Here is a 25460-nt window from a genome sequence, read left to right on the forward strand (position 1 = left end):
ATGACACCCTGCAAAAGCTTTTAAGCAGGTTCTACATCAATTCCTTCATTTATTTCTGTTTTCTCTCCTTCCTCACAGGAGCTGCAAAGCTGAGATTTTGTTAGCACTATAATTTTGATGTACCCCACTGGTGTGGAGTGCATGTAATCAAATAAGACAAAGCTGAGAGCCCGGAAAAGAACAACGTATAAGTTCCATTGTGATCCTTTGGAGCTCTGTTGTTGGTAATTTCGACGCCACGGGAAGGGTAGAAAAGTTTTTTGTTTTTTTTTTAACAAAAACTGAAAAGTTATTTGAAAATGACACTGCAGGGCTAAAGCAGCGCGGCTGTGAAGATTGAAGATTTAAGACTTGCAGGAAGCGGTGGAGCGCAGGGTCAATGGCATGAAATGGAACGGGGCCCGGTGTCCGACAAAGTCATGGATAAATGATTCAAAAGTACAGCAAATCTCATAAAGTGGGGAACATCCATGCGGGAAAATAATGGAATTAAGCCGAGTGAATGTGAGTCGATGACCCTTCAGTCTTACACTAAATCAAATCTCTTCTTACTGGAGGCAAATACTGCCTGTCCAAATCCTGGACATGCACCGCGGCTCCGGAGTCGGCCCCCTCGGGTCCATATTAGCCAGGACGACAAGGTTAGCAAAGTGGCAACTGAAAACTAAAGCTGACCTGTTAGGCTCGCTGGTACACTCTGTGAACCAGAACTGGGCCTCCACTGCACGGCCATTAGGCTGCTTAAGCGGGCGCCTCTGGAGGACAGTGCTCAGGAAAAAAACAATGCACGAAAGGAGACATCCCATGCTCGGCTCATTCCTGAGTATCTGGATGTTAAAGCAACACTCGGGGAGCTCTGCTCTTTCCATCCCCGTCAAGATGTTTAAATCCTATTCCACATTGAAACTTTATGGTTTCACCGTCCATTTCTGAACGTTTTCCCGTCTGCCGCTTCTGCATTTACCTTCCGATCGCTGTTCTGGGACACGAGGCGGAAAAATTCTCTTTAACTTTTATTTATACTTAAACAAAACCTCGGTACAACACGCATGAACTAACAGCTACTTTTAGGCGCTTTGAGCGTGAACGAAGGACGAAGTGGCTAATGCGGGAGTGGGATGAGGCAATGGGGGAGATAAATTTGAAATGGTGAAATAAAGAAGCGATCCAGTGAGCGCAGCACAGGCAGAATGAGTGATTGCCAATCTGTCTTTTATAAAGTGTGCTAATTTGGTGGGACTGACTGTAGTCGAGGACAATTGGAGAGAGAAGGGCTTGTGACCACACTGATTAAGTGCCTGCCTGAACGAACACGAGGCTCCATTAACTGAGATTGGAATACGTGTTGAAATAAAGGTGGCGCATTTGTTTTGTGTTTATTTGCTGTTAAGAAAATGTATCCAAATTGAAAGCAGATGCGGGGTAAAATAGATTTAGTTGGGTTTTTTTTTTCTGTTTGCTCAAATCTGCCATAATATTTTTGGACGAAACTTTTTTATTTATCCAGGAAAGTATTGCCTCTTTCCAGTTAAAATGTGACCCATTTACACAGCTTTGCACGCTCCTGGGAGCTATAATTAAACTGCTACGGTTTTCTGTTCAGCATCTGAGTACCGGGTTTACTTTACCCAGAAGAGTTTGTTTAATGACATCAGTTATTGTCTTCCACAGCCAGATAAGTCACCTCGCTCTACACCTCTAATGACGAACCAAATACAGGACCATATTGGAGGATGACTGCACGAATAAACGGAGAGCATGACCAGAGCTACAGCCGGGATGATTTTGAGAAGATAACAGAGCACGGTCCCGCGTCACCACTTAAAGAGGGGAGCGTATTCCTCTTTGAGAGCTGCAGCCCACGTTGTGGGGATCTACAACTTGTCTGATTTGTTGTCCATGCAGCATGCCCCGCGCAGTAAATCTTAATGACATCAGATATTAAAATGCTGGCTCTCTTAAGGTTGTTTTCATAAATCTTTCCAGAAATGAAAGAAGAAACTTTTGCTCAAATGTTGCCGGGACATAAATAAATGAATCAAACACTTGTAGTTTCTCCGATAAACGCATCCATTAACGTCTTGACCCCGCCAGAGCGGAACATTGCTGGATGACGTCTGGACTCGATCCTACGAGCAGGCGCCAAACAGACACGGGAGCCTTTCTCTCATGTTCACTCCTCATAGCCTATTCAAAGGAGAAGTTGAGTTTTTATACTGCAGATAAGTATAACTGAATATTTTTGAGTTTACTGCCCCAATTTCACCAAACTTCAGACATCCAAAGAAACAGAAAAAGTCAAAATAAGTTCAGGACTTGAGCCTTTAAGCAGAAAACAAACCCAAATGAGCCAGTCGGACACACCTACACTGATATGTTGACCAATAGGCTCTTAAAGGGGTGGGCGGGGTACGATAACACAGAAGTGCTTGATAGCATCGTATTTCCTGCTGTGTGCAGTATTTCCTTTAGCCAGAGCCGTCTGTGAGATTTGCGAGGGCCCTTTGCGAAATGGCCAGGGTTTTGGGTTTTTCGGGTCGGATCGGGTGTCTATATAAGCAATTTTAACTCTCCAATTAGCAAAATACTGGATACCTTCCCCTACCTGCTGCCTCATCATCATCTGGGCTTGCCTCGACGCGGGGCCCCGCGGCTGCTTGAGACCCGGTCGGATCGGTGATTTTTGTAACAAATTTATCAAACAAGCCTTTCAGAGAGGCATTAAACTCTTCCATTTTCTTTAGTTTTTTTCTTTTTTCATTCCCTGATGGAAATTTCCTGAATCTGTCTCGTTCTCTCGACATTGTGTGACAGTTTGTTCCAACTCCACCCGTCTCGATCAGAGCACCTTGTGTCTGCGCTTGGTCTGACGCAGTTGTATTGAACAACAGACACGCGCAGCTGCGCAGTGACATCAATCAGCAAGCACATCATGGCACATATATTTATTGATATGCACAGACTAGTACACATTTAGGTCTGTAATGGAACGTGACTGTTGATATTTATAAGGGAAAGAAGGAAAAAAAAACCTGGTTGCAAACTCAGCACTGGCCCAGAACCAGCCCTGGAACCGGTTTGGTGGAAAAGGAGTATATGCGTTAGGGGTGGGCGATATGACCTAAAATTAATATCACGGTATTTTTCATCTTTTGAACGGTGACGGTATAATATCACGGTATTTTTTGGTACGTTTTGGGAGGAGTAGCCTGTCCTGTCCCTTTATGTGAATAAGGTTAATATTTTTATAATATAATAAGTAAATGGTAGTATCCTTTATATTATATTTATTTTTATTATATTATATTTTAAATATTTAGTAAACTTGTCTTAAAATCTAATACTGAACCTCGGTTGGGCTGGTTGGACAGCGGGTGGTGGAAAATTTCCCTTCATTTTAAATCCAAAACTTGACAGGTTTATGCCATGAGTATGCATATACAGTAATCCCTTGTTTTTCGAGAGGGTTACGTTCCAAAAAGAGCCCGTGATAAGTGATATTCACATAGTAGCAACCCTTTTTTTTTAATAATTATTATACAAAGCTTCAAATTGCGGAGATCAGCACCGCCTCGCACGTATTTCACTGCTCTTCTGAGCCGCTCCATCCCGACTCGCGCTGCAGCGCCTTTTTCTTCTAAAGCCCGCGGTACAGGTGTGTTTTTTCGAGAGAAGAACATGGTTATGGGTATTTTTTGTCACTCTTTTTTTCTTCTGGGCAAAAAGATTCTTTTAAACCGACATTCATTAATTTTTTCTCCATCTTGAAGTCGGTGATTCTGGTTGAAACAGCGCTCTGCGCTCCGCTGCCGTCAAAGACCCGCCCAGCTCTACTTCTGATTGGCCGGTGTTAGTTTGGTTGAGCGCCAGAGCTGCTTTCCTCTCATTCCATTGGTAGACGAACTCGGTTGACTCAACCTTTTTTTTCTCTCAAACCTTTTTTTTTTTTTTTTTTTTAAAGCACTCAAACTCGCATGCCGAGAAAAAAAACTCCGTACGCCGGAGATCCGGCACGGTGCCGGAATACTTTAAGCCCTGCAATTCTTACTACTCTTGTCGTAAGGTGTAGCAGCATAAACGATGCCTGCAGTGAAAGCTTTGTAGTCTTGGGACCGCTGCTCCGCTGGTGCTGCTGAGCAGCGGTCCCAGCAGCAGCTGCTGGTCCCACTTGCGCTCGTTTTGGCCCGGGTTGCCTCTTCATATTCACGGGCGTGCGTGTTTTTTAAGTGATGAAACAGGTTGCTTGTGTTTCCACCTCTTGCTGTCACAACACGGCAGCAAACCTTGCATATCACCGACGTTTTTAATGCCTTATTTAGGCTTATTATTTTATAATTGATTTATTACGGTATTGACGGTATTGCAAAATCCATGTCGTGGCGCAGTGTCACACCGGTGATGACTATGACACCGGTGTACCGCCCACCCCTAATATGCGTATAAATATATGAATTCTTGCATTGAATTGCTTGTTTATATCACCTGTTGTACAAATAGCATTTCAGACTATCTTGGTTTCATGCCGCCTTTAACAACAAGAAATAGTGTAATTATATGATTTTATTTTTTGTTTGTTTTTTCTGATCTGAGGTTGTATTTTCCTAACGTGCTAAATCTCAACGCAGTGCGCTGACAAACAATTTAGACATTTACCTTCGTGGTGATGCTGGGCATTTCTATAGCTGTGACCGAGTTCCCACAGCTGGCCCACAGCGACTCGTCCAGCACCAGCATCGTCCGGACGGGTTCCGACCCCAGACTCACGCACCGGGAGGAGTCGGGATCCCACAGCTCATCTGGGTTTAAAAAAAAAGAATCTGTCAAAACAACGCCCACTCCATCTCAAATCTCAGTGAGTATTTTTACAGCTCGCTCACACTTGTCTCAATAAAGTCAAAAAAAAAATAATCCCATTTCTACTGGAACACTGACAATTAAATGCCTCCTACTTACAAAACAGCAAGTTAACTTGATGTGATTTTATGAAAAAAAAAAACAGGGGAAAAAAAGAAGTTGTCGAGCTATTTAAGACTGGATTAAAGCGTTGGAGGTTTGTTCTCTTCCTCTAATGCAGTGGTCCTCACTCCTGGTCCTCGAGAGCCGCTGTCCTGCATGTTTTTGATGTTTCCCTGCATCAACACACCTGATCCTAATTAGTGGTCATCACCAATCTTTCCTCCAGGTCTGCACAGTTCTGTTGGTGACACAGTCATCTGTATCAGGGTTTACTGGAGCAGGGGAACATCTAAAACATGCAGGACAGCAGCTCTCGAGAACCAGGAGTGAGGACCACTGCTCTAATGGGAAGTAGAGAATATCAGCCAGCAATTGAGTAAAACCTTTCTTCCATTTGAACCACCTAACGCTGAGAATTACCACCCTGTGCAGTGCCCTCGCCACCCATGCGCTAGTGAGCCGGCCGTGCACTTTAATGCACTTCCCTACTCTGTTAGCACCGGTTCCTTTGTCTCCTTTAATAAGAGAAGTTTTTTTTTTTTTTGTCCCATCATTTTTCTTCATCAGCGAGAAAATCCGCGAGACCTTTTTCTTTGAATTTTAATCAAGCAGCTGCGTCGCGGTGACCACAAAAGCACGTTTTGAAGTAAACCTATAAGCATTTTCCTTTACTATGCACTAATGAAACAAAATTAGAGAAGGGGATGCATTCAGCCATTTAATTAACATTTTGAGTTGTTTGTTTCAGCCCTTCGTAGGAGAATAGCCTCACAATGCCTTCTGACTTCCACAGGTTAATTGTTTGGCATGTTGTAAAGGTCATTTCCCCACCTTTTCAAAATTCACTCTTGCAAACATCCCTGCGGCCCCCCTACGCTAACCGAGGCGCCTGTTGGCCTCTCCCGTCTTTAACGAATGCATCAGGCTTGTCGCGCAGAACCAAATATCTCATCTTGTATCATATTTTCAGTGCGAGCTGACATGATGTTTGATGTTCGGCGAGGAAAGTTGGAGCGCACTAATCAATGAGCAACAATGTGATGCTTGTAGAAAATCTCTCTTTTTTTTTCTGACACAAATCTCAGCTAAAGCTGAAACGGCCTTGTTTCCTGACAGCTGCACGCACGTCAAGGGCATGAATCTTTAACAGATGTGCCAAATTCACAAATGTTCCCTGACACCCTCCAGAGCTTTTCTCTTGTCCTTTTTAATATACATCTATAAAGCATGAATAGTAATATTTAATCAGCATACGGGAGCTTGGTGTAATTAATCATCCCCTCTGCTTGGGGGGGGGTGGGGGGGGTCACGATGACATGCTTTGGCCAGGTAAAAGGAGCCCAACTGATAGAGCTATTGTGCTCCTGCTGGCTGTGAAGACTGCAAACCTCTGCTGTGACGGTGCGAAGCCCCGCCGGCCTTGTGCAACGGTCGACTAAACGTGGCATGCCATCTACCACATGGGAAGTGTTATTTTCATACTTACAGGAGGTGTGAAAATCACTGGGAGTGGAAAATAAGACTGCATCCAGGAAAGATTACAAGGAAAGCACGGAGGCTGCAACAGGAAAAGGCTGTTGGTAATAAATCCTACATGTCACTAATATTTGACGTCGAAATGAATTAAAAACAATTTAATTTGAACATAACGGGAGTTTGTAAATGTAAAAAAGAAGATGCACACACATTTTCAGCTTTTATAAGAGTGATTCCTTTCGCACAGGGAGACATGTATTTCACCTTACATGCTAATTGACCCCCATTTAAGCCCATCCAGTGTTGCAGGGTGCTGCCCTCTTTTGAGCCTTTAGTGGCGCTAATTCTACCCTGCTAATTACACCCACAGCGTTTCTGCTTGGAGCCTTCAGTGGCTCCCGGAGGATGGGAGGACCCCTGGTAGTTGTCAGTCTGTGGAACATAAAGTGGACATCAGAGGGCTATTTCTTTCCATCTTTTTCGTCTCGTCTTGGGTGCAATCGCTTCATAGCCAGCAAACCTCGAAACTGTCTGTAATTACTTAAAAACGATAAACCAGAGTATCACTAGTATGCAGCTTCCTTGAAAACAAGATGCTGTCGTGTTTAAGTGTTCTGAGACTGGTTGAAAGTCTGGAGAGTCCTCCGTGGAGCAGTGGGGGCGGCTCATGAATATGCACGACCTGGAGTGACCTCGCTCCAGGGCTGTGCCTCGCCAGTCCCTGTCACACCTGTAGCCTACAAACAGAGCGTGACATTTTTATTTTCTTTGCTCCACTTGAATAAGAAAATAACTCTATTGCTGTTGAAATAAATCAAATAAAAATGCATGCACTAGGAAATAATTATCATTTGAGCAAAATCCAGAGGAGATGCTGGAATAGACAGATAAAAAGCATCTAAAAACGTGATGTGACAATTTCATCTCAACTATTTCTGTAAATAAATGATACTGTTTGGTGGAGGTAGAATGATTGTTGCAGTTGAAGACGGCTGGTGTCGTGTCAGCTGTCGTAACTCTGCGGGTTTAATGATGGCATCATACTTCCGGTTTCCAGGCAGTTAAACTGCAGATCGGCTGAACCTCGCTTGTTTTGACGCTTCAAGAGCAGCTGTGGGATAAACCTGACATGTTGTGGTTTCGGTCGTAGCATGTTCGAGCGCTGTTTAGACACATTTTAACCCAAGCTTTGAACCTGTTTTCTGACTATGTAGCGGAAGCAGATTTAGTACCTGAGCCACTTTGTCGATTTGTTGAGAGACAAAACAGCAACAGAGTCACCAGAACCTCCTCAAACCACAATTGCAAAATCCCGTTCTGCAGGCCAACTTTCGGACAGTCAGCCTTCTCCTATAAGAGCTGTAAACTCTGGAACTCACTGCCTTCAGAAATTAAATCCATCTCAGAGTTTAACATGTTCACCACCAAAACTAAAACCAGGTTAAAGAAAAATCAAAACTGTTCTCATCTGTAAATAGTGTGTATATTTGTGTGAGGGAAAGTGAGGGAAGGTTTTATACCATATAAATGCAATAGTGCATTATTGTACTATTGAATTGCAGTGGTGTAAAGTAACGAAGTATAAGTACTTCGTTATTGTACTTAAGTAAGATTTTTGAGAATTTGTACTTTTATTGATACTTTCATTTTTCTGTACTTTTACTTTTACTTCGTTACATTTTCAAGGAAAAAATCGTACTTTTAATCCGCTATATTTAAAATTGGACACGTCGTTACTCGCTACAAATTAAAGAACAGCACAGCGGGGGGCTGATTTATGGTTCCGCGTTACACCGGCGCAGAGCTACGGCGTAGGAGAAATTAAAATGGGGTAATGGAAACAAACGCTAAAGGGGTCAGAATAATATCACCATTATTTAGAGTTGTAAGCAAATTCTTGGATTCTTCATTTCTTTGCAATCCTTTTGAAAATAATTTGGTACTTTGAATTTTGTACTTTGTACTTTTTACTTTTGTACATTTTACACCATGTACTTTTGGTACTTTATTATATTTAAGTTGAGGTACTTTTATACTTTTACTTAAGTAATGTTCTTAATGGGTACTTTTTACTTTTACTTAAGTAATTTTCAAGCAGAAAATTTGTACTTTTACTTAAGTACAATATTTTTGTACTTTTTCCACCTCTGTTGAATTGTATGGTCTTTTTAATGTATGTATATGAATTTTATATTGTAGCACAATGTTATGGAAGAGCCCACCTGGGGACTGGAGTTGAGAATTAGCACCAGCTATAAACTCTACATGCATCACATCAGCTGGAAGCTTGTATCTGTGTTTGACTGCATTGTCCCTGTCAAATAAATAAAAAATAATAATAATGAAAGGTACAGACACGAGGACAATCCCAGATCATTTTTCAACACAGAGTAACAGCTTCCCCTGACAGTCACTCAACCCCAGGTTACGGGGGGAAACAGAGCAGCCTCACCGCTGTTGTTCCTTCCATAAACGATGACGGAGCCGTTCCGCAGCCCGGCGAACAGGAAGCGGGCCGAGTGTTTCAGGCACAGCACGGGGCAGCCCTCTGGGTTATGGAGGGTCAGCAGGCACTGCGCCGCAGTGTCCAGACTCCCGTAAACCAGGATGCTGCAGGAACAACAACAGCAGCACAAACAACATGATGAATGAGCGTCATTTGGAACGACAGAGAGCCTCGTCTTCATGCACTTTGATTTAACGGTGTGCCAGGCGCCGCGCGCGTGGAGCCGCTCTGTCTCTGGCATGTTTCAAAAGCCATCTGAACGTTGGCGCGTCTTTGCGTCTTCGTCAAAATGACAAATGCAGAATGCCGTTCTGTTTCTCTCCGGGAGAAAAAAGTAAAGCGGCATCGGAGCCGACAGGCTTCCGAGTCTTCAAAAATGCTGAATTGTTTTTGTTTTTTTTCCCCATTTCACATTTTGTGATGGGCCTTTTTGCTTTTCTGTGGACAAACACTTTTCCCGGAAGATCCTGAGTGGGCAGAAAGAAAACCAAAAAAAATGCTGAAATGTGATTCAGGTTAGCAGACAAACAACCAACACTTCTGTTAATTAAAAAGAAAATGAAATGGTAACTCAGCGGATACATCCGATATGTCAAAGTCTGAAAAGCAAAGCTACAATTTATGCACAGTAATTGTGACAGATGAATGAGATTAAATCTAACCTCTAAACCTTCTGATCTCAAAAGTGTGGGAACCAGAAGGTTTATTGGATTTGAAAATGAAATAGTGATTTTGAGCACAAGCAGCAGTATTGATGCTCTGTTGGGGTAACAGCTCTGACTTCTTGTTTTGATGAAATATTGACAAGCAAATCTATACAGCGGGAGATCGCAGGGGAATGTGAAAGGGTATTAAACATCATTTATTTTCGACGGCGGAGGATATAAAGTCTACAGAAGAGTCTCTCACCGGCCATCATCTAATCCAGCGCAGATGCTGGTGCTGATCCCTGAAGGGGGCTTGTGAGCTCCCGCCTCAAAGTCCTCGCTCGGAGACGGTGCTGGAACGTACTCCAGACAGCGGACGGCGGAGCCTACCGGCAGGCTCTTCACGGACCTGGGTAAGGGCCTGTTGAGGGAAAATATCTCGATGTGGCCTTGAGAACCTTCTCCTCCACCTGCCACCTGCAGAGAACGAGGAAGAAACAACTGGATTTAAAGACGAGACTGAGATCTTCCCGCACTTTTTACTTTCAGGAGGGGTCATCGGGCTCCCGCATTATGTCCCAACTATCAGCCAAAAACAGCCAAAGTACTGTATTTTCTGCACTATAAGGCGCACCTAAAAGCCTTTAATTTTCTCAAAAACTGGCAGTTTTGAGTTTACGATCATTACTGAAATATTACAAAAGACGTTTGAAGGACCACTTGACTGCTGTTTTGTAACTGTTTTCCCAATGTATTGTTGTTTATGTATCCATGTTCTTTTTGTTTTTTTGTTTTTTTTTGTGTTTCACTCATAGTGACATGTACAGTCTTATTTGCTCAGGAGTCAATATAATATAAGTTGTAAAAACAATATCCTATGCACACTCACACACATTTATTTTTTGTCTTTATTCTTTATTATTTATATATTGCATTATTAGTTTGCCATCACTTTTGTATAGTTTTACTTTCTGTTTTTTTGTATGTTAATCTTGACATGAAATTTTAATATCTTCGGTGGAGGCTTCAAATAAGCCCATTGGGTTTTTTGCCTCTTCCTGCACCTATAGTGTTTATCATTGATATTTCCTGTATATTTTTTAAAAACTGTGCAAAACAATAAACTAAACTAAACTAAACAGTCATTTCTGTTACTGTAGTCAGATTGTGGGTACTGTAGTTGGTGTTGCCGAAGTAACGGTCCTAAAAACGGCAGGAATCGTCACAGACGTTCAAGACAACAGCAGGGACGCTGACTTGCGTAATGGCAAATGTGACGAGACGGACCCGGGACCATTGGATGCTGCACTCACCCAGCCGTTCCATTCTGACACAGAAGAAGATTTCGAGGGATTCGAGGATGAACTGGAAAAGTTCCCCATCACATTTGTTTTGGGAGTGAACAAAGTTTTCAGAAAGCGGGTTTTTATTTTGTTAATAAAGTTTGACTTATGGTACACAGCTCCATCAGGTAGATACGTAATCAACCCCAGCCACTATAGTACGGTATCTTACCGTGTATTCCGTGCGCCTTATATATGAAGAAAGTTTTAAAATTGGCCATTTATTGAAGGTGCGCCACATAATACGATGCGCCTTATGGTGCGGAAAATACACTAACCCAGGACTCCCCAGGTGTCTCCTGTGACACCTGCATATCCCTGCACATATCTGTCACACATCAACAGCAACGTGCAAGAGACCAAACAAGAGTAAATCTTGTGAGAGTGCATGTCTGCAGGGAGATCTGCTGAGATAAAAGTGGCAGAAGTTCCTTTGTGCCCCATTTTTTTGTTTTTTTGTTTTCACTAAAACCATCTGGTCAATTAATTCTTCGCCGCTCTTCCGCTGGGTGGGAATCTCCTGAAATCTGTCAGACACATTTGATATAAACATGAAGAGCTGCATCCATGACATGACGTTTGGTGGAGGACAAGACGGGGGTCATTCAAAGTCAGAGGGCGGCGTGGAGTTTTTGAACTCCATGCAGGTCACTGCAGAAACTGCAGAAACTGCAGAAACACGACTCCTTTCCAGAGTAACTGCAGAGGGTTCCAGCGGTGGGGAGCACTCTGTATTGCAGCAAACCTGAAGAACTCTGCTCACTGTGTCGTGAAGAAGGATGCACAGCGTTGTCCATTATATTTTGCATTCAGTGTAGCGTTGTTCTCCGCTCAGGCGGCTCCAGGGGCTCAGAACGCTTCCCAGCACAGAGTCAGAACTCCATTTCACTTTGTTCAGTTTCTTTGAAACGCCGGCTCTGATGCTGCAGCCCCCAAACAGATGACTGCTGATAAAACCGCTCTCTCTACCTCTGACTTCCACAAAGCATGACACATTTTGAAGCAAACAATTAAGGACCTCGAGTCCTTAAAGAAATACAGCCCCAGTTAAGTTACTTCCTTATTGAACAGAGAACGGACTGGCTAAAAAAAAAAAAAAAAAAAGGCCCCAACTTTACATGTTTACAAAAATGTCTACCAATTACAAGTGTCCCAAGGAGATGTACACCCCACAGGCTGAATGTTTGCCGCGGGCATGCAATTATATTGGCTTTTTCTACGAGCCTGTCAATGCCAAATAGGACAAATAGGAGCCCTCTGGCCCATCTCTGATGAAATTCCAATTAAAGTGGGATTGTTTTCATTGTCAAACACTTAATGTGTTAGCCGGAGTTTTCAATAACCATCCATCTATTAGCTATACCTGCTTATTCCAGATCAGGGTCACGGGGGGTCTGCTGTAGGCAGGGGTACCAGTTTGCAATGTGATTCCAATTCGTTACACCAGCAGGAGGTCCAGGTGAATATTCAGATAAAAAGTACATTATCCGTTTTCGGAGAAGAAGTATAGCTTCTTGCTGAAAAAAAAAAACAGTGAAGATTTATTCCCTGTATGAATCAAGTCATGTGACCTGAGCTAAATATAATCTTCAGCTCTTCTCCTTCACACCCGCCCTTATTTGCATGCAATCATTTATTTGATTTGTATCAGCGAACAGAATCTGGACAGGAGCGATCCTCCAGGCTCTCGAGAGTGAGCCAGAACAAATAATAGTCTGTTGCACAGGGAGAAAAGAAGATAGGGAGGACTTATCTTGCTGCTGGAAGCCCCCCCACCCCAAAAAACAAAACAAAAAAAAAACATAGCTTCAAGTGAATGAGGAATGAGAGCCAGAAACAGCCGAGATATTCACTTCACATCTGCAGTTTGTACTTCCGAACCCTCCCATGAACCACGATGGTCACTGTTCCCCCAAAACAAAAAGTACTGGCCGTGCAGATCCATTGAAGTGTCCTGCAAAAGTCATCACTATTTACTTGCAGAAATAAAAAAAATCGGGAGCTGTGCCGAGGACTGATTATTTGCCCGGGAGAAGCCGAATCTTTCTCAAGAGTAAATGCTCTGACAGCATTAATTAGATTGCTCTGGATGCAGCGAGGAAGCGTGGGAGAGTGGCCGTGCCAGCAGACTCTGCCCGCCTGCCTTCTCCACATTCAGAGTCCAGGAACCACGGGCCATCAGTTTGTTAATTCACCTTGACTTGGATGGATTTTAAACTTCCCGTCGTTAATTTGCGCTTTGAATGCTGACTCACTCAATACTGCGGCGAGATTGAAATATAAAAAGAGGCATAAATGCAGTTTGGAGATTTGATCAAAAAGAAGCAGTAGGAAGTTGAGAAAAACTGGGACACATAAGGTACAGGCAACCAGAGGAACACTGCAGTATCAGGCTGATTAGACACAATGTCATTACGCTGATCAAAGCGTGCAGAAATCCCCACAGCCCATCTCACTTTAACATGATTAGTGTCATCTCTTATTTGACAAGCCTGCCAGGGAGGTAGAACCAGCTGGGGGCGGAAACATTCAGCCACTAATTATTCGTGCTGGATCTGCAGGCCCTCACTAGTCTTATTATTCATCCATCGGTGCATTTTCTGTACCTGCTTGATCCTGCTCAGCTGTCACTGTGGGGCTCTCGGCTCTCGGGCGAGAGACGGGGTACACCCCGGACGGGCCGGGTCGCCGCTCCATCACAGAGCCGACCGGAGTTAACAACCAGCCACGCGCACCCGCGCGGCGCCAAGCGCTCAGAATCACAAATGAGCCTCATATGCATGTTCTTCTGTGGGAAGGAGCGAGAGGAGAGGGCACGCTGCCCAGCTGCCCTTTTCCAAGTCTTCAGAAAAACATAGCTTCTCAGCATTTTAGTTCTGTGCAGAAATGATCAACCCAAGAGTACTTTAGATTTGTCATTTTTATTATGGGCATGCATGACCATATCGCAATTGTCCAAAACAGTCCAAATGGCAATGTTGCTAGCATTTCGCTAGAAAGCTAAAGTGGCAAAAATCCCACCCGCTGGGGTGTACAGCATGACCCCGCTCTGATATGGAAGAAAAAAATCCAGAAAAAATAAAACACGGCCGGGAAAACCTAAAAAATGCAGGCGATATATTAGTATCCAGAAAAGGTTTCCCTTTTCTTATTTCTTATTTTCTTCTTCCGCTTCTTCTTCTTCTTTTTCTTATTCCACACGCTTTTTCGTCCACGACCCGAACCGCATCGTGCCTCGAAGGGCAATACTTTTCTCAGTCAAAAGCGTTACCGTGGCAACACTAGATGCCAAGAAGCAGAAAAAAAGGTGAAAAGTCGGACGCTTATTGGTCGGCCGAACTTTATCGTAGAGACATCATTCAAATGTTCCCAGACTCGGTTCGCTTCGGACCAAAAGATCTTTCAACCTCATTATGCCAATAATTACAGTCTTGAGATATTAAACTTTCAATAAAAAAAAAAAAAATGTCCATTTGACTTTGGACACTTAAGTTATCGTAGGGACATGATTCAAATGTTTCAAAACCTGCCTCGCTGTGGACTACAACATATTAAAATTTCATGAAGCTGTGATTTACATACATTTTTAGTCAAGTTTAAGCTTGCCAAATGGCCCCATCCCCAAAGGTTTATTAACAACCTTTAACGGTTTATCAACAACCCTAAACTACTTCTTGCCCATAATTAATCACCCTAAACCACACAACCCCGAAGCAGGGGGTGTGGTTTATTAACAACCCTAAACCCTAGTTTAATTTGTTAGTTTAAATCAAATTTTGCATTTCAGGCCATCAACATGTTCTAAAAAGGTATGCTAGTAAAGATAACGTGTCATAAATCACTGAAATGTTTAAATACAACAATCTGCCAACACAGACTGAAAGGGATTTGCATATTTCTCCTTCAGCAGTGCGAATGATTGAAGGAATCTGGAGGAATTGTAGTGCATTCGAGGCAGAGGTGAGAGGCTAAGCTGGTCAGCAGTGATCCTTGATCTCTCCGAGGGAACTGCATCAGTAATTACCCCCCCAGCCACTGACATCACCGCATGTGCAAAGGATTTCTGTGGGAAACTGCTGTCCAGGACTGTAATGTGCAGCTGCAAGAGGAGCAGAAGGCGGCAGGTAGGTTTTTCCAGGGACGGTGCTGACGTCTTCGGCTCGGAGGGAAAGGATGCGCTCGGCAAACAAATCAGTGTTCCAGATCTTTGTGTGAAGAAAAGAGCGCCGTGTGGTCCACATCAAAGATGTATCAGGGTTCTTGGCGAAGGGCATTTACACTTATGTGACAGCAGTAATAACAACAGAGAAGCTTTAAATTAAAATACGCTGCGTTCAGAACCACATCTCATTCTGCGCTCATTACAAGGGCAAGGCTGAGGGAGACGACAGTACAGGGACCTGACCGACTCGCTCTCAGCCCTGATCCGTCCCCAGCGGAGCGTGTGGAGAATTTTGAAGTGGAATAAAAGTGCCGACGATCTCGTGGCGCCGCGTGCATTAAGATGGGTTTGCAGTGACAGAGGAACAAAATAACACTTGATGCACTTCACTGCTTCGTGTCCTCAATTTTAAATGTCGAGAGAGGGAGTGGCAGCGTTTTTAACCGGTAAAGCTTTGACTGTCCCAACGTTTTTGTGTAATAGGTTCGAAAAACAATCACTGTGTCGGAAAAAGGTTCGATGTGTTGAGCACTCCAGCCGCGGTGTGCGTGCGCACTGTTCATTTCTAGCACTTCACAGTCAGCAGAAATGCCAAGTGAAATTCATTCTTGAGCTCTTAGTTCATACAACTATGGCCGCCTCAAAGGTTTTTATAAGACTTCTCCACAAAAAAAAGCTTTCACCATAAAGGACTGCTGTCCCCTGGGCCCGCAGTCTTAGATTTCCATGAGGCGCTACATTTGCACCGTTGACTGAGGAAGAACTCCATCCCAGTAAATCCATGACAGTTTTATTTGCCGAGATGCTGATTTAAACTTTGTTTTCCTCTGAGGAAAACCAACTTTTGTAACCTTCTTCAGCATCAAGAAATCCAGACTTGACTTGCTGAATATTTCACTCTGAAATGTAAAACTATGAAATATCAAACACGGTTCAGATGAAAATCTCAAAATCGGCGCAGGACAGTGCATCTTAGGCCTCAGTAAAGCGTGCGATCTCGTCTGTAGTTTGAACGCATGAAGCGTGCTCTTCTGCTTGTGCAAAACTCCGATTTTATTCCACAGAAAAACAACCGAGTGACAAGTTAGGTTATCATTCAGAGATCTGAAAGGACAGCCAGGCTGCCATGTCTTCACTGACGCAGCTGTGTTGATGTCTGTCTAAAGTAAGACTGACAGAACAGATGTTTTAAAGCATTTAGTGTTGCTCGCCACTCATGCGTGGCTAGTTTAATCGTACTGCATGCAGAGAACTACGACCAAAAAGCATCTTTTTATGTTTCAAGTCAATTTTCTGCACTCCGTACACTTCATTTAAATCCACCCCACAAGGGGGCACTTAAGAAAAACAACCAAAAACCCTCCTCCTTACCCTAAAAATAACACTGTTGTATGCATTTTTGTTTTTGCATTACATTTTGATTGTCTTAAAGCTGAAAAGTTCCAGTCTACTTTAGGAAAGAAAAAGAAAAACTTTCAGGGTGAGCTCTCTGAATGCTGACGTGGACACGACAGGCTTTTAGAGACACTGATCTTTGAGCTTGAGACGCGTCTCGAGCCTCTCAGAAATATAGAGCTTGACCTGGTCAAAGCAAACATACTTTCCTTATATAGTTTAGTAAAAGAAAGAAGATCCTAGCAAAAAATAGTTGCTCCATGATATGGGAAGTGTTCAGCATTGAGCCATTCTTCCTCGGTGCTGAACATTCAGCGTTGATTTGGAAACTGGTCACAAGTCTGCAGCCCCGTTTTTGAAAAAAAAAAAAAAAAACAGGTTGCAGCAGTTAATAATGGTACAACTCACAGGTCGGCTCCACATTTCCTGCTAAATATCTAAACTGTTCGTTGCACCAACTCCATTTAAATGGATGTGTTAGTGATAATATATTTTAAACATATCTACGGTGGAGAGCAGGTTCATTGCAGCCACTGATACGATGATGCTGTACCGTGTTTGAGCTCAACAACGCACAGATGTTTGATACTTGTTGATAAATGACTACACTTGTGTGTTTATTTTTCCTCTGCAAAGATTGCAATTCATTGTTGTTTTGAAAATATATGTTGTGGAAAAAAAGTATAATCTTTGACATTATATTACAATTTCCTATTAAGTATTATGATAAAATCTTTCCACTGACTGAACTTTATTTTTCATTTTATAGAAAAGGTGATTGCACATTATTGTTTTTAATCTAACTTGGAAAAAGGACCGACCAATAAAGAATTATAATTCATTGTTATTGTTCAATGAAAGTCCAACTTCGATTTATTTTTGGAAAAAGCAGTCTGATGGAGTCATTCGGTAGCAAAAGTCACAGAAACTCAGAGAAAAGAGGATGGAATAGGCTTAAACTTTAATACTTTCCTCAACTGTTAAAGTTTAGCTTGACTTATGCTGTTACAGTCCTGCTGAAGAAAAAGTTTGAGACTCCTCGCAGGCAGCGACAAAAGGCCCCGGGCTCTGAAGTCACCGGTGATGAAACTGTATGTCATACAATACAGGCTGAAAGTTAGGGAGGTCCTCATTTCTAGAAATGCTTAAACTGCATAGCCAGCCCATAATACTTATCCCATTAAAAACCCTTCTTCCTCGTCTGACTGAGACGGTCTGTTTGAGAATGGAGCCACAAAAGCAATGAAGTTTGAAAAACTTGGAGGGTCTAGACTGAAAGAGCTACACTTGATAGATTACCCAGCCTCTCCAAGTGGGGTTGGGGGGGTTGCAGACGGAAGTAGTATTCAGATTAATAGCAGATTGTCTGCATCACTTTTTCAGTTTGCATTGTTCCCTCTTTCTCGACCGAGTTAAATTTTAACAAACCCAGAGATAATGATGTGATTTGCCCCACTCACCTCATAACACCGCCCTGCACCTACTTCCTGCTAGCCGACGTCCGGGATTAATTCACAAGTTTCCAAGAGATATTTCACAGAAACGTGTTGCAATATTCTGCTTTCCCCCTTGAACTCGTTTCATGTATTTAGCACATTTAAAATGGCTGGCATAATTGTGTTAAAATCTGAAATAATTACGATACGTAAAAAACAAGAATTCTCTGTATTAAAACCGGCGCACTGAATCTGCATCTCCGTGTGTGCATAAGTCATCACTTACCCAGAGGTAGCCCTGAGGTAGAGAGGTACTCGCTGCAGAGAAGCCCAACATCGCACAGTGAACAGGGTTATGGAGGGCTGCTTCCAGCTGCGAGGAGACAGAACACACAGACGCTCACAATGGATGTTTATTTATGCAATACATACAGTATGGGGGGGGGGCTCAGTGTCTCGCACATGTTAAGTACACAATTGCGTGTCAAAGTGTAACAATCAAGACCAAGAGGAAATCCATCATCGACCCGCTGTTCATGTCATGAGTTGGGGATTTGAAAACACTCTTTTGAGCTGACTTTGAGCACCTGAACTGCCTTCATTTATCTCCTTTTTTTGGAGTGACCATATTTGGATTTGAAGGTGGGGTGAGGGAGATATATTAGCAATCTGACTGAAACATATATACGTTTGACATCTCACACCGATTATATAATAAGCGATTTTTAAAGAAACAAAAAAAAAGCGATAGCTTAGCTCAGACTGCGATCAGATCTCAAGATTTAGGTCGATTGCTGTTATTGTTTTGGTTGGCTCCGTGCCGGTTTCGTGCTTTGTTTGTGGTTTTTTGTTGCAGATTTCCAGTGCTTCACGTGTGTTTCCGTGTGTTCCTGCTTCCTGGATTGGCAGTGGATGTCGTCACCCCCCCCCCCCCCCAAAAAAAAAATATAGTAATAATGCACATATATATACTTATGTTTCTACCGTCAGGGTATCAATCATTAATATGTGTGCAGACAAGGGAAAAAAAAAATAAAGAAAATAAAGAAACAAAAAAAAAACATCAAGTGAACACGGGAAACGCTGCTGCCTTCACTTTTCGGCAGCACGTATGTGTTTCCATTTATAGACGCGTATATAAACGGAGTTGGTGTGTTTGAGAAAGGAGGAGTGGGTGAGAGTGGGAACAATGTCAGCAATTACAGCCGAATGTCTTTAACTGTCGTCCTCCACGGCAGTAAGCATCAATCATCTGTAATTTATAGCCATCCCTGGTAAAGACCATCCCACCCTCACCCCTTTTTTTTTTTTTTTTTTTTTTGCTCTTGCTGGGGGTGTTGGTAAACACTTAAAAAAAGAAAGGATACTTGCTGGATCACTGCTCTCCTCATCTGTACTGCGACGTTATTGTGCCACTCCCCCTGTGTCTGTCAGCGTCTATTCAAATTCATCCCACAGACGCATGGCTCATCCTTTCAATCCATCTCTCAGTCTCACATCATTCCCGTTCCTCCTTCCCTGCACTCATGCTGTCTGCTTCTTTTCTTTAAAAATGCTTGCTCTTTTTCTTCTGCCTTTGCCTTTGGTCTCCGGCTTCCCCCCCTTCCCCGTCAAGAGCTGTGAAATGTTTTTTTGATAGGTAATTAAGCAGCATCCACGAAGGGTGCCCGTAATGGAAGAGGTCTGCAGTTAGACGGAGGGAGGGGGGGGGGGGGGTTGGGTGGACCACAGGGACTGCAACATTATAGCTGACTGCGCTGGCCGTCGGTCGATGGATTTTATCAGTCAACAAAGACTGGCAAGCATTGTAGAGACACCGTCTGGGCCCTGGATGGCTTTATACTGTATCTCCATGCACTGCACCATCAACCTGGAAATACTCGTCTGTGATTCAAATTCAGGAACACGTGCTTGGATATATGGGACTGACTTGTTGATTTTTTAAGACTCCCATGGTTTTAAAACACAAAAAACAAAGAGACACCTACTCGATAGAAAATGGTTTGAAAATAAAAGACAATTTGTAAAAAAGAGGGAGTCTCATTGCAGAACACTGTAACAGTAATAAGGCAAGGAAGCCAATAACACTCTGCTTAGGTACAATTACAAAGGGAAAGAAATATATCTCTTTTCATTTAATCAAATGATTTGCCTGCTCAAAGCCTTTTAAATGTTACATGAAGCAACATTTTGCTTAAAAACTGGTCATAAGGTGGGAAATACCCAAGGGCCATAAAGCAGGGACATACTCTGCTCCCATTAAAACCAAAACAGAGACTAACAATCAATGCAATAAACTACTGGTCCACTTATTGAACTTCTTTAAACAGCCAGGGAAGAGCACGAGTGAGCATAACAACAAAGCCTGTGCGATCATTTCCACCTGAGAATGTGCAAATTACATCGACATGCTCAAAAGAAATGTGGGCCTACAGCAACATCCATATCACCGGGAAATCCAATGTTAATACGGTATCAGTGAGGCTCCATTTAAAAATCAATAACATCCAGGCTTTCTCAAAGTCTATTGTGAGACTCGTTTATAGAACAGTGCGTGTGCGTCTAGAGAGCTGCCGTTGTGAGGCCGAGAGGCTGCAGATATTCGGCGAGGGGAAGGTGAGCCTGTAAGGCACAGAAGGGGCGACTTGATGGAGGACTTTAGGGAGCAGGGGGGGAACAAAAGACAGGAAATGGGCAGGCGAACTAATTAAAGGATGATTTGTTGATGAGCTGAGAGGGCGACCTTCCAGCTGTTGGTTACCGGTGACCCAGCGGCTGACAGAGAGTCCCCCTCACCCATCAACCCGTAAAGATGCAAGACCATATGTTGGTTCCCAGGGGACGTAGTTAGCATGTAAGCGCTTATTGTTTTTGAGGAATATAAAAAAAAGAACACATAATTAAACTACTATCCTATGGGACAGAAAGAATGAGGCCATTTATTGTAAACATGTTGGATGTTAAGTTTTACCCAGGTACACTCTGCTACACCTGGTCTCGTATGACAGCGAGGGCTTTTAATGATTCATCTGTCATGCTGATATTGGTTGTCAGACTGTCAGCACAGTTTCCCCTTGTTAAAGACGGTTTCCCCAAATCCAATTAATGTTGTTACTTCCCGAGGCTACCGAGGTGCGCTGCGCTCCCTTCCAGCGGTTTTCCTCTGTAAACACTGAAAAAAAATCTTCTTTGTGGGAGATTTACCACACATTACATTTGACAACGAGTTTCCAAGAGCGATCCCTGCGTGGCCTATTCTCCGGGGGATATAATGTTATCAATGACGTGACTCACTGCAAGCAGGAGCCATTGTTTGGCCCCTAATATGCTTATGTAATATATATTGGCTTTATTGGAAAGAATGCTCTACAGTCGCTTATGAAATATTGCTTTGCGTGAAAGTCCTGACCAAACATTTCTGGACCATTCAGAAGATAAAAATACGTTTGCAAATGCACTGCATAGTCTGCTGAAAATCTAATAAAAAAATATTATCTCAATAAATGGCAAGCGTTCAGAGAACTGGGTGTTGTATATTAGACCCGGGGAAGAAAATGCCTGTTTTTTTTTTTTGTTCCCCTCTAATTCCATAGTCACAGTGGATACCCTCAATTCCATATACCAACAATCTTTTACACGCACTAACAAGCACTAATAGAAAACGTCCACTGTTTATTAACTGGTAATTGACTGGTGCTGCCGTTCCCTGCTCACTGCAACCTCACCGGCTGCAGCGACCGACAGGACGGCGGCCGACTGAATTACCAGTCAACCTGAAGTTACCCACAAAAGTAGTTACAGGTAATAAAATATAATCCACCTACTAATATGTAGTATTTTGCAAAGTTGCTGCTCGGGAAACAAATGTCTTGTGTGATGCATTTTTGATTTAAAAGAATTAGCCTTTTTATGTTGCTCTGACTTTGAAAATGATACTCCTCTCCTCTGCAGACAGGGCACGGGAAATGGAGGAATTAAAATAAATGCTGAGTTGATGGGTGACAAATTAAAGAAAATAACTTGTTTTAATTGAACCTTTGAGGTATTGAGCTGCTATTTGCTGCCAAAAAAGCTTCAGCGGGTCTTGACAATGATTCAGCGAATATGGGTCTCCGCTGGGGGGTGGAACACTATTTTTTGCAAAACAGTTGCTTATTTTCTTTCGATGACAAAGATGGAAAATGATGTCTGGCATTTCTCAAAATTCCCCAAAGGCCCTAAACAAAGTACAGATGCAGTGGGTTTAGAAGTCATTTCTAATGATCCAAAGTTGACTTTACTTGCACAAACCGTGCAGTGACCTCATGCAGTGGACTACAAGATTATTAAAGTTTCATCGTTGCATAAAGATCCGCACTCAGAGCAATTTTATACTGATCAACAGTCACCGTTTATTTTTTTACAGAACAAATCTACCCTTATGAGCCTGGTCCTGCTCAAGGTTTCTTCCCTCCTAAAGGGGAGTTTTTCCTTGCCACTGTTTGGCTTAAGGCTTTTCTCCCACTAGGGGAGTTTTTACCTGCCATTATTTATGTAATAATTGCTCGGGGGTTTATGTTTATGCTTTATGTTTATGTTCATGTTCTGGATCTCTGGAAAGCGTCTAGAGACAACATCTGTTCTTTTAGACGCTATATAAATAAAATTGAATTGAATTGAATTACCCAAACAGTGTCAGAATATACAACTCACAACCATGAGGGGAACACTGTTGGGGTCAAGCTTTCAGATTTTTCCCTCTAATTTGTCACTTGTCTGAGCATCTTCTGTAACTTTAAGTACCAGATGGTTTGTTGCAGTGGCTCATCTGGGAAGGTTTGTTAGAAGCAGTTTGGAAAAAGGCGAGTGCTTTAAAAAAAAAAAAAAAAAAAGCCCCCAAAAAAACCCACAAAAACAAACCCACTTGGCAGGTGAGCAGATTAACCATCTGTCTATCATCAAATATTTTGAGCAAGTTTCAACCAGACAAATCAACAGAATGGAGCCTGTTGTTGAAATAAATCTCCTGCTGAATCCAGCTGGGAGAAGAACATCTGTTCTTCTGAGAAAAGTCTAGTGTATTTGCACCAATTTTAATGAAGAAATACTCCAGTATAACTGATGCTAGAAGCATCTCTGCTAACTGATCTACCTGTCTCCACCTGGAAAGGACAATGATGGAGCCAACAGAGGCAGCCTCAGCCTCAGCCACGTTCAGCCTCAACACTAAACAAACTGGGATGATATAGACAATAAAAAAATGAAAGGGGAAAAATCCCCAGCAAATATTATCTCTACTTTTACTTTTATTTCAGAGCACAGTGTTGGGCCAAAGTCCTATGTGGTTATGAACTTATGTGACTATGTGATTATGTGAAATTCGACTTTAAAGCCCAGTTCTGAAGCCCCAGTCTGAGACCAGCCTCGAGTTTCATTCACTGGCCGCTTGCTTTGGGGAATGAAGGAAAAGACTCCAAAGCCCAGCGGGTTTGTAGTCCACAGGAGGTGTCAAAAAAAGGCGTGTCTGAGACGGCGCGTGTACAGTAAAGAAAGAGGATAAAGAGTGGTGGCTCCCCGAAATCTTCCTCTTTTCCTTCCGGCTCGGTTTTGCGTCAGGTCTTTTTCATTTGCTCCAGAGCCGGGGGAAAAGGGCAGCTCTTGACCAGGATCACCTGCTGGATCAGCTGTTGCCACCGATTTTCTCCCTTTCTGACTCTCTCCCCGCTCCGAGTTTTTCTCTTTGCACAAGGAACCGTTGCGTTTTGCAAGGACGACCTCATCCTCCGATCAGCGTGTCCAGCCTCGACCGAAGAGCATCCAGCCAGCTGAGTCCGTGACGCCCACGCACTCATCATGACGGGAGTTACCCACAACGTTGCGACAAAGTGAACGGGGGACCCGCTCGCACCGAGACGACGTGACCGGCACCGACGACCAGGGGGGAAAGCCCGGCTGCCGCAATGCTGCATTATCTCCTTTTGTTTCAGAGTCAGGAAGGAGAGGGGGAACCGGGGGCCACTCATACCGGACCACAAGCGCCGATTTTTGTTTACTGTTGTTTGCTTTGTATATTACTGTGTAACGCGCCGATGGTCTCTCATACAGACCGACGGCTGTTGCATCTGTGAAGTGATTCCTCACTGCCGAAGCGGTTCGGACTACGGTTTCCCATCAAGCTTAGAGCAGGGGTGGTGGTTTAAACCCCAAACCCTGGATCCTGAGTGGAAAACCATAGGACGATAGGGTACCAGCAGTTAGAAATCACGCCTGGTTTCCCACAGCTGCCGGCGTGGTTATCGGCAGTGCTGTTTGGTTTATTCTTGTGTAGTGCGCCGACGGTTACATGTGTATTTTAAGGTGACTGTCCTTTCTTTTTCCCCTCTCACTAACCCACACGGGCACGTTAGCACTTAGAATTTACCTTGAGACTGATTTTTGCAGTTTAGTTATCAATTTCCTGATTACATCAGGTGGTGCCCCGTTTTGATTAATTCATATTGGTAATTCAATTTGATAAATAATCTACTTTATTAATTATCAATGATTGTCCTTCGACAATCATTAATGACTCTTTGATAACTGAACCAGCACCCCCTCTCTGGCACAACAACAGAATATCAGACCCAAAACATACACTTTTCTTGTCAACATCATGTAATTGGTAATACACATTCATTTCTGCTGTTCAGGTCTGCAACAGAGTGTAAAAGTAAAAAAAAAAAGAGTAGAAATTGGGGCAATTTTGTGCAAGGAATAAACTAAAAGAAGAAAAAGAAAAACAGATGCAATTTCAAATAGATTGTAATTATGTGTTGGAAAAAAAAGCGGCATTGTTGAAAGGATTCGAGATCTTCAGTCTTCAAGGAGCAATTTTAGGCAAAATGGATGCAAATTTTAAAATTCATAGAAAATAATGTTCCCTCAAAAAAGTTTTTTAGATTTTTTTATTCTACAGGACAAGTTTTGAAGAATATTGAGAATTTCACTGTGCAAAAAGCAAAAGTAAATTCCCCCTTTTTAAGTCAATTCACACAATAGGAGCGTCTGATACGATATTTCAATCAGTCGTTGTCCTCTTCAGGAGCAACACTGAGTCCCAACCTGAGATTAGTCTTTACAGAAACGGAAATTATTTTGCCTCCTCTCATCAGTTGGACTTCACCACTTGCAGTACCAATAGTCCTGAAGCTGAAGTCAACTGGACATTTTCTCTTGGTTACTAAGCACATTTCACATCTCATTCAGGAGTCGTCCTCAGCTCTGAATAAAGAGAGGACGGTTCCAAGCACTTAACGTCATGCAGGGTCCTCAGCATCCTGACAGCAATGTTGGTCACATTGACCCACTCGCACTTCTCCGTGCACAGAAAGGCAGAGTGCTTGAGAAGGCAGTAAGGAAGTCGCAAATGAACAACCACCCCTCAGGGGGACGGGTGGAATATTACCTTCCTGCGACACATAATGTTGTGGTGATAACCCTCCATGGGCGGTTTCACTACCGTTCGCTCTTTGATTCATGTTTTAGCCGCTCCTAACAGTCTGCTGGGTAAACCGTGACCCA

At 43.0% G+C, this 25460-nt stretch overlaps 1 protein-coding gene across 4 annotated transcripts in view; it reads right to left on the minus strand.

Moving 5' to 3' along the window:
- arhgef10la (Rho guanine nucleotide exchange factor (GEF) 10-like a) overlaps positions 1-25460 on the minus strand; it is a 164678-nt gene that overhangs the window by 16790 nt on the left and 122428 nt on the right. For all 4 annotated transcript variants that reach the window (XM_061726952.1, XM_061726951.1, XM_061726950.1 and 1 more), the window contains 4 exons: positions 18208-18294; positions 9848-10062; positions 8885-9042; positions 4654-4796 (listed from right to left, as the gene is read on the minus strand). In XM_061726952.1, the coding sequence (XP_061582936.1) occupies positions 4654-4796; positions 8885-9042; positions 9848-10062; positions 18208-18294 (603 nt within the window). The remainder of the gene's footprint in view (positions 1-4653; positions 4797-8884; positions 9043-9847; positions 10063-18207; positions 18295-25460) is intronic.

This window comes from Cololabis saira, chromosome 8, assembly GCF_033807715.1.
Source record: "Cololabis saira isolate AMF1-May2022 chromosome 8, fColSai1.1, whole genome shotgun sequence".
Lineage (NCBI taxonomy): Eukaryota > Metazoa > Chordata > Actinopteri > Beloniformes > Belonidae > Cololabis > Cololabis saira.